Source organism: Artibeus jamaicensis, unplaced genomic scaffold (genome assembly GCF_021234435.1).
Source record: "Artibeus jamaicensis isolate MK-2021 breed Jamaican fruit bat unplaced genomic scaffold, CSHL_Jam_final contig_64, whole genome shotgun sequence".
NCBI classification, from domain to species: Eukaryota; Metazoa; Chordata; class Mammalia; order Chiroptera; family Phyllostomidae; genus Artibeus; species Artibeus jamaicensis.
The window spans coordinates 1,417,730-1,427,387 of NW_026521911.1; the positions used below are offsets into that span (position 1 = coordinate 1,417,730).

Here is a 9,658-nt window from a genome sequence, read left to right on the forward strand (position 1 = left end):
ACTACCCTCCATTTCTTTCAAGTCTGATCTGAAACTGAAAGTACATCTCTCCCCAAAATAAAAGGGCCAGAGCACTGTCTCTTAGGCACGTTTGTCAGAGACGGACCAGGACAGAATTACTAAGGATCTGCAGGAAATCAGGTACCTGATAACTCAGTTCTGACCTCTGAGTGCGTGGACCAGGAAGGGCTCTGAGGACAGCCTAGTGTTTGGATGGGACTGGGAGAGGGTCTGAACCTGGGGCGATTGCTGTACTGGGGGTTCTATCAAGAGCCAAAGCCACAAAGCCAGTTGGGTGTCAGAAATATTCCAGGTAGGGAGGTGAGGTCAGACATGGCAAAAAGGAAAAGCTATTGAAGGACAGACATGCCATCTCTCCATCCCCCTTAAACCTAAAAACTTAATCTTGGATTGTGCGATTTTATGACCCAGGACCTCAAGGCAGTGCCGTTGGTCCCTATGGAAAAGGGTGCTCTCCCCACCTGTGGGTAGTCAAGCTGAGATCTTCAGGCCACTTTCCCACACCAACGTCTATGTCTCCTTCCAAACAAGAAGCCCCGGAAGCTCCCATGCATTGTAGTCTCCCTGGTCACAGTGAAAATTGACAACGCCGAGAAGTGTTCAGAAGGATTGACTTAAGTTTGAGATCCATGTTAACAAAACTTTAACAAGAGCTTTTTTTGGAACACGAACAAAAAAAAAGGCATTTGTGAAAGGACTCATGGTATTTCTCTAAGGGGGAGTAAAATGTCAGGGGCTGGGAAGTATTTGCCAAAATGTGACCTGTTTTCTCTTGGCCGTTTGAGTGTCATGCACCTCTGCCTCCGACCTGTACCAGTCACGTCCTTACCCGCTCCCTACTGAAGGCCAGAGGTCAGCACGTAGAGCCCAGACAGAAATCCTAGGTAGCTGTGCAGAAAGCAGTGTAATAGGATCCTGGGTCTCTGGGTTTGAAGCTATCAACATGCAGTGAGACTGGGGTTCACACCTCACTTTCATTATCTTATATTTATTTGCAGTTACTTTTGAACCTGGAGATGACCTCTCTTCTAGCCACAGCAGTTCGATTTTTAATCCTAACCCACTGGTTAACACAATGGGTAATGTATATCACCCTCTCCCACTCACATCCTGTTGATCTTGGTTTCCCCTCACATCTCTGAAACTGTAGAGCTCCCACACTGGAGTCTGAGACTAAAGCCACTTAGAGACAATATAGGTGAAAATATTTTTTAAAATATCAGGCAACAAAACAGAGTTACTAAGACTAATTTTCTCTTTTTACACTACTCATAGTATAATAATACTGTCTTCATGTGTGTATCATATATGAGTCCTCTGACAGGAACATGTCAAATCTCATGCTGAGCAGGAAGTCCATGGTGTGGGCTCTGGGCAGCATCCAGGACATGTGAATGGGTCAAGGGACACTCTCTCTTCTCTGCAGGTGATGGCCGGCCAGGCAGGGCGAAGTAATCCTTGTAAACTAGACATGGCTTACAATGCATTTGATGATCAGTACAAGGGCTGTATAGAACTCATGGACAAAAAAGCACCCCAGCTGTTAAAACAAGAACTGGAAGTGAATAAAAAATTTAAAGAGAAATGGGAAAATGCACAGAGAAGATGGAAGGAAATAAAGTCACGTGTAGGCTCTTCAAAATTACTCAGTGATCTCCAGGGAACAGCTCTAGTGGCCTATACTGGGGAAATTGCAACAGAATTTAACAAAGCTGTGAGAGAATTCCGTCAACACCCTGAAAACTTTCAGTTCAAAGCGTTCCACTATTATTTGACAAGAGCTCTTCAGCTTCTGAGGACAAATGAGTGCCGTACAGTTTACAGAGGTATTACGATCAAGTGTCAACACAGTGGAGGAAAAGTACGTTTTGGCCAGTTTGCCTCATCATCTAAAGATATAAATGTAGCTAAACGTTATATTAAAAATGGGACAGGGACACTGTTCACAATCAAAACCTGCTTGGGTGTGCCTATTAAATCATTCGCTTTCAATCCCAATGAAGACGAAGTGCTAATTCCAGGCTACGAGGTGTTTAGGCAGGTCACCGTGAAAAACATAAATACATCATATAATGAAGTTTCACTCGAAAACCCCCAAGAATTAACAAGTAACTACGATTGCACCTACAGCTCAGGTGAGTCTGGGGCTGTGCTCCAGGTGGGAGTGGTGGGACCCTCGTGAATAGAACAGGGAGAGCTCTGCTACCAGCAGCCGCAGGGCAGAGAACAATGGGGCCTTCAATTAATTGCTGAAGAGTTTTAGGTTCCTAAAACCATAGGGCTGATATCCTGGAACAAAGAGAAGCTCAGGCAGTTTCTAGTCCAACGATGCTCTCAAATTCCCTGCTGTGCAAAAACGTCAGAAGGTAAAGGTGGGCACCAGACAAAATGAATTAAGGAAGCTTTGATATGTCAAGAGCTATAGGAGAGGTTTAGGGGACTTGGGAGACCTGGTCCAGGCAGAACAGTGTGGCCACTGCAGGAATCCTGCCAGGAGGTGAGGGTGCCCGAACTGGGGAGGTCACCACGGTGATAGAGGAAGGTTAGGGAACTGCGTTTTTCTATGAGGTGTTTGTTCTAGGAGAAAGAGAGGGAAAGCGAAGTGCAATGGGACTATGGTTAGAAAATCAGATGGTGGACCTGGAGGTTTCCAGTGTGGGTAGTTGACAGGTTCTGAAATGGTTGAAGGACATTTCCACTGAAGCCACTGGCTGGATTGCAGAGCAGGTGAATGGGGTTGGAGCTGAGGAGATCAAAGGACTGAAAGGCTTCACACAAATGGGCCCCTTTAGACACATGCAGAGGGATGATGCCTAGACTGATGAAGGCTGGAGATGGTGAAAGCAGAGAACACACACCTCAGTGAGGGCATAGCAGTGACGGCTGGGAACAGTCATGGAGGAAGGCTATGACCTGCCCAGCCCTGTGATGGGTGCGAAAGTGCCATCAGGAGCCGCCTCCTCTTTACTCACCTCTCCCAAGGTGACCTGGCTCTCAGGTTCTGTGCATTTACACCTATCATTCCTTCAGGCCCGAAGGCTCTGTCTTCATGCTATGTTTCATCCAATCTAAGACACTATCAATTTGATAAAGTAATTATCTTTCAAGACCCAGCTCAAATATTACTTCTAATCATAAGCCTTCTTTGATACTTCCTGGCAAAATTAAACATTACACTATGCTTCATGCCACCAGCTTTGGGTTAGACAACCTCAGTGGTAACCCAGGCTCACCCACCATTAGTTCTGTGAATTTGGAAAAGTTACCTGAGTAATCTGTCCCAATTGACTCATTTGTAAAATAAGGATACAAATAGCAATATTTCAGTACTATGTCTGTGAGAATTTCAAAAGTTCTTTTTTTATTGCCTGGCACATAAACCAAATTTTGTTTAGCTTTCCTTGTTCATTTCCCATGGAGAACCTTGTATTATCTAAGACATACTCTCACCATCTCTATGATAATAATTTGTTCACACTCTGGTCACCTCTTTAATGCCAGACACTTTGCCTTCCTGTGCCCTCTGCACCCAGTGCCTGTCATTAATGCCTGGCTCGAATCAGGGCTCCCACATCTGTGACTGAAGTAAGTTGAGTTTTGTTGAGATGCCAGGCTCCAGCCAGAAGTGGATCTGAGTGGCAGAGGAACCGAGTGACCAGCCAGCGTCAACCAAATCAGTCTTTATGCTCTGAAAGAATGCTGGAAACAAGAGAAATGTTTGGGGCAGAAACGGGACCACAGCCAGTGATTACTGGGGGACTCTGAGCTTTTTACATGCAGAAATTTTGAATTTGGATCAAGCCTAATAAAAACAGGGTATCCAGGTGAACAACGCAGCAGAGGAAAGCTGCTGCCCCCCACCTCAGCCAGGCTGAGCTGAGAACCCCAAGGGAGGAACCAGATCCCACCCAGAGACAGGACTCCAGATAACACTGGCTGGTGGAGAACCGAGTATACATGTTGCTGTAAAGATGAACGTCCATGAGGTCCAGACCCAGAAACAGACTCCTAGGTGGTCAAAGAGCACAGGGGCCGGGGAGCGGAGGCCCCAGGCGAAGAAGCCTGTCTTACTGAGGCACCTGGAGCTGGAAGCACAGGCGCATGGGGGGTGTCGATGGGAGGGGCTGCGGAGGCCATGGCCTGAGAGCTCAGTCCACTCAAGGTGACCTTAAAACCAGAGACCCAAAAGGATGTGTCCTCACAGTGCACTCTGTCTCTGAAAGGCAAAGGAGTCTAACTGCAGGCCCTGTGCAGGGAGCCCTAGAGCCCACCCTCTTGGTGTTTTGGTTCTTGGGTAAAGCTTGAAATGTTTTAAAGTCTTAAAAATCTTAAAGAAACCTTTGCTTCTCTTCCTTCACTGTAGGAATGAAAGAAAGTCCAGCGTTCAGTCTGCTACTGCCCAGTCTCCTAGGCCTGCTGCTCCCCCTCGCTGGGCTGTAACTTTCCCCCGCCTGGGGCCCGGTCCTGCGTGGGGTGTTGGGGAGGGAGGGATGCAGGATGGTTTGTGGCTTACACTAGTGCTCACGTCCCCCAAGACGCCTAACAGATCTACTGGGTCTGACCTCTAAAGAGTGCTTTCTGACCTAAAGTTACTACTTGAGATAACTTTCTATTTTCTTGATACTTCACTGTGATTAAAAAGCAAAGCCTTTATGCACTTTACGCAGTGTCAGCCTTTAGAATGCCATTTCATTGTGATGAATGTTATAAGCTAAAGAAATAAACCATCTATAATCACACCAAGCTCTTCTGTGACTAGTTATTTCTACAGGTTGCATTATTTGCCCGAGACATTCTCCCAAGGCCTTGGTGTGATGGTGACGTGTTCACTGTGGAGAAAGGCCATCCTTTGTACTTCTCACAAATGTCCTCATAGCCCCCTCACTGGCTGAGCCAGAAACACACGGGCCGTGTTAGGTAGAGAATTCCTTCTCCCTACACCACCCCACCAAGCTCTGTTAATTCACTTTAATAATAGCTCCCTATTGGTTGGGGAGGTATTTCTGAAATAAGACCATAAGGCATAAAGTATAAAGAAAAATTGTTTTGACACAGTAGTAACAGTATAGTTCTAATGTATTGGGTGCTTACTGTTGTCAGTATAAGAAGTGTCCAAACTTGTAAGAATTTTACGAGTTTATTTGAGCCAAACAGATGACAGTGTCGGGAAGCAAAGTCTCCACCAATTGAGAAAATGCTCTGGAAAGTGGCAGTTTTACCACTTATTTTATGCATCGGAATCAGAGAGGAAGAGGTAAGGGGTCACATGAAATCCACTGATGGTAGGTTAGGGAGGCAGGAGAAAGCAAAGCGGGGAAACCTCTGGGACTGGATGAAAAGTAAAAGGAATAGACACATGCTTCTATTTCATGGGCAGGCACAGAACAGTTAACGGTTAGCACCTGACGTGATACCACAACGTTGAGGGGATCTGTGGTCTCTAGTCTGGTGCTGTGGTTGTGCCCTGAGGGGTCTGGAAGAAAAAGAAACCACATTGCTACTCCACAGTTCTGTTATCAGGTATGCTACTGTAGGTACAAAAAGACAACAGGCAAAGACTGAGCTTTGTTAGGGGAAAAATACCACCCTTGGACTTCACTGCCTGCTTTGACCTGTTTTAGTTAGAAAGTTTTAAATTCGGGCCATCCTATGTGGTTATTTTAGGTCTCTGAGTTTTTAAGGGTTCCATGCAGGCCTCCCCTGAGCATATCACAGTTAGTATCCTGTTCATACTATGTATCAGGCACTCATTATTCTAAGCACTTCATATGTTTAGTCATTTAGTCTTCATATTAACCTTAGGAGATGAGTTCTACTATTTTCCAATTTTACAGTCAAAGTACTGAAGTTATGTAATTTGCTGTCAAGGAAAAACAGAAGAAGCAAGGATGCTCTGGCTCATGTGGCTCAGTGGACTGAGTGCTGGCCTGTGAAGCAAAGGGTCGCCGGTTCGATTCCCAGTCAGGGCACACGCCTGGGTTGTGGGCCAGGTCCCCAGTAGGGGGCGCATGAGAGACAACCACACTCTGGGGTGGGGGGTGGAGAGAAGCAAGGGAAGGAAATACACCAGGGAAGGGGGCAGTGAAGTGTTGGCAGTGAAACTGTTACAGAACAGACCTGGGGTGGAGGGGCGGAACGATACAGAAGACCCCCTTTTTCTCTGGGGGTTCCTTCCCTGTACCAGGTTTGCTTTGCCTGCCGCCAGAGGAAAGACATCTCTTAATGCCAGTGATTGGTGAAAAGGAAAGGAATTATTATTTAAAAGTTATACAGACTAGGCTGGGTGGGTGGGCTGGGATGGGAGTAAAAGATGAAAACTATACCTCAACAACAATTTTAAAAAAAGTTATACAGACTAAAGTTCTTTAGAATACCCACAAACACACAGTCCTTCCTTCTCTCTCTACCCAGTCTGGAGTACCGTATCTCAGGAAAGAAGCAGAAGTCCATGATTCAGGCTGCCAGCACCATCCATGTGACAAAAAGAGAGCACTTCCAAAGCCGCGTGGCCCCCCAAAAGATGCACAGTCTCAAAAAGACCCCAAATGGTTGCCGCGCCTGGGTTTGAATCCCAGCGCCAGTCCTCCTCTGCAGCCTCATTTCCGGCTCCTCCCGCAATTGGCCACAGCTGCCAGCATTCCGGGCTGGAGTGAGCCTGTGGTGTGGAGCCAATTATCAACAAGCTCTTTTGGACCCTGTTACAAATCCCTATTTGGGGCTCCCCTCTTGGCTGCACCATTACAAAAACTCACACTCCTGATAGGGCAGAGTCCATAGTTCTGCACATAGTTGGTTACAACAAATCCTAACTACTTTGCCAGTTAAAATCTGGCGTACAGGTGTTACTTGGGGGACCAGGATTAGGGGACTCTCCCTCCTCAGTTCTTGTCTCACTCGAAAGAGATGAATGCAGGCAAGAGACAACATGTATAGTAGAAACAAGATAGATAGCAAGATTATTTTAGAAATATACTTGAGCCCTGGCTGGTGTGGCTCAGTGGGTTGAACGCGAGCCTGCCAACCAAAGGGTCTCTGGTTTGGTTCTCAGCTGGGGTATATGCCTGGGTTGTGGGCCTGGTCCCCAGTGGGGGACGTGTAAGAGCCAACCACACACTGATGTTTCCCTCGCTTTCTCCCTCCCTTCCCCTGTCTCTAAAAATAAAAAAGACAAATAAAAAAAGAACACTAAGACAAATAAAAAAAGAACACTAAGACAAATAAATGAACACTAAGTTTCAAGCGGGCACCCAGCTAGTCTGAGTGCCCCAACTATTGGGATTTTAGGGGTTTATGCTTGTAGCCAGCTTCCAGGTTTTCCCCTCCTCCACCCCTCTCCAGACCTTGGGATTTATATAGTTTCAAAGGCTTTGTTTCTCAGATAGTGAAAACCACACAGACAGAATTTCAAGGGCTCTCTCCTCCTCAGCTATTATGGATTTACTTGTGATTTTTCAGAACACCTGGCAATCTTGTTATCGCACAGGGGCCAGTCCCTGAGTGGGTCTGCCTAGGGCCAGCTGTAGTGTGTGGGTTCCTGACTGTGTAGGAAAGATTTCACAACACGAGTCCAGGTGACTAGGAGGATACATGTATTAAAACTGGGGACAATGAAACAAGGAAAGTCTTAGCAAAGAAGGAACAACAAGAGAGCCTGGGCTGGGCAGCCGTAGCTCCCTGGGAAGTCGGAGAAAAGGGGACCTTGTGAAAGGTCAGAGGATCAGCCTGGGACAGGCTTCCAGCTGCCCCTTGCCTTGGAGTTTAGCAGACGCCTGCCTGTGGGGAAAGAAGGGAGGGAAGAAGGGAAAGGGAAGGGCATGGTCTGCTCCCCAGAGGGAGACGGAGCAAGTCTTGCACTGGACCCTTTTTCTTGAGGCTTTTCTCTCTCTCTGGCAGGTGGGAACCTCGGGGGAGGTCTCGGGGGAGGGGTTTAGTAGAATATTCATCAGTGATCCAGGCGTGCCCTTTCAGGGTCATGGTCTTATAACAGAAACCCTGGGTTTTATTGCCCACTGCCAAAACACCATGACTCCCAATGCCAGAGTCTTCTGAGGATAGGATCTATTTATTCAAAAGATATACAGGTTCAGAATAATGGCAAAGTTCTTTTTTAAGTTCCAAATCCCTTAAAATTAAAAACCTATAAACATACACAGTTCTGCTGCCCCTTGCCGAACTAGGCAGTCAGAAGTACTGTCTCTCAGGAAAAGAAATAGAAGTCTGCAGCTCAGGGAGGCAGCTTCCCATTCGGCTTCTTCCGCTCGTCTGTGCTCGGCTAGGCTCCTGCTCGTAATCCAGGAACACATGGCCGCTTCTCATGGCGGGCCCATGAGGGTCCTTCCGCATCTTTTCAAACCATGTGGCCAAGACCACTGCCAAGCCACAGGCCAAAAGAGCCTTCTTCTCAATTGCATGGTCAAGAGACACATGTAGCTCAGAACATGGTGGCCCCATGCTTGAGTTTAAATCCTCACCTTACTCCACCTCCATAACCCCGCTTCCGACTCCTCCCACAGAGGGTCACACCTGCCAGTACTCTGGTCTTTTCTGCCTTTCTCAGCTGCCATTCTTAGTTTGGGCAAGCCCGGCCCCGTGATGTAGGGGAACCACCTTCCCTGTGCTCTCACACAGGCACAGTGGCTAGGGGACCACCTCCCAGCAGCATCTCGGGTTAGACATGGGTAGATCTCCCTGGCTCTGAGTGTTAGCATTACTTAAACCCTGGCCAAGTTCTTTAGATATGCAAAGTCACCCTCAGTGGCCCTGCTTAGCTTCCCCTTCCCCCGCCAGAGTAGTGGGGGTTTGAGAGCTTCTCAGGCTGCGCCCCAGGCTCTGGACCTCATTCCACACCTGTTACACTCTCCACTGATTGGTCAACGACAGGGCAGGGGGTCTCATTGCAGTTGGTCCTGGTGTTGCCCACCTGGTTTTGCTGCTTTTCTAGACCTGGAGCTGAAACACAACTGAGGCCTAGATGCTGTTTCCAGGGAGGAAAGGCCAGATGTTACCCTGGGAGTAAGGCCCTTGTTTTCCAAGTTCCCCCGCCCTCCGCCCCCGTCAGGCACGTGCTGCTTTCTACGCTGGTGACTGTGGTTATAAATTGCTTGGCCATTGTGTTCAACTACCTGCCTCGGTTTCCCTATTACACTTGCCAAGAAATTTTCTTACCTTCTTACTATTCTTACTGGACCAGGCTCAGGACTGCTGAATTACTGAGTGAAATCTGTCTCCCTCCTGCTCTCTGCCTTGGCTCGCTATTTATCCTGCTTAACACAGGGGTCAATAAAGTTCATGATGGTTGATCAACGTTGGCAGGAAAGAACCACTTTTGTAACGGGAAAAGCCAGCATTTGTGCTGCCTGTCACTTACCAGACCCAATAAGCAGAGACAGGGGTTGAATCTTTATGGGCACTTTATCCAGATGGTCGAGGATCCGAGAAGATGGTAAGTTTGTACCCTAACAGCCCATCTTAAATTTCATTTTAAACCGACCCTTTTTATAAGAAGAAGAGAAGTGTAGGTGAGGGGGTTGGAATCCAGGGAAAAGTTAATCAGACAAAAGCTGCAGCACTCTTTCCTTTGTGTCCTGGGCAGTGGTCTCTATCTGTGCTCCAGGTGGTGGCCTCTACCTATTTGTTG

The 9,658-nt window shown here is 47.4% G+C and overlaps 1 protein-coding gene across 1 annotated transcript; it reads left to right on the forward strand.

Annotated features, from left to right (window-relative positions):
- The first annotated feature begins 1,037 nt into the window (after positions 1 to 1,037).
- Positions 1,038 to 2,838, forward strand: LOC119042110 (T-cell ecto-ADP-ribosyltransferase 2-like). Its single transcript, XM_053670730.1, has 3 exons — positions 1,038 to 1,105; positions 1,474 to 2,156; positions 2,744 to 2,838. Exons 1-3 carry the CDS (start codon positions 1,038 to 1,040, stop codon positions 2,836 to 2,838), a joined length of 846 nt encoding a protein of 281 aa, XP_053526705.1.
- Positions 2,839 to 9,658: the final 6,820 nt, after the last annotated feature.

Excerpts from the sequence above, each read along its gene's own strand:
- LOC119042110 (XM_053670730.1), top strand. The coding sequence starts at position 1,038 with ATGACCTCTCTTCTAGCCACAGCAGTTCGATTTTTAATCCTAACCCAC. Across the intron at positions 1,106-1,473 it reads TGGTTAACACAATGGGTAAT|TAATCCTTGTAAACTAGACA; the intron begins GTATATCACCCT and ends GGCAGGGCGAAG. Across the intron at positions 2,157-2,743 it reads CGATTGCACCTACAGCTCAG|AGCAGGTGAATGGGGTTGGA; the intron begins GTGAGTCTGGGG and ends GCTGGATTGCAG.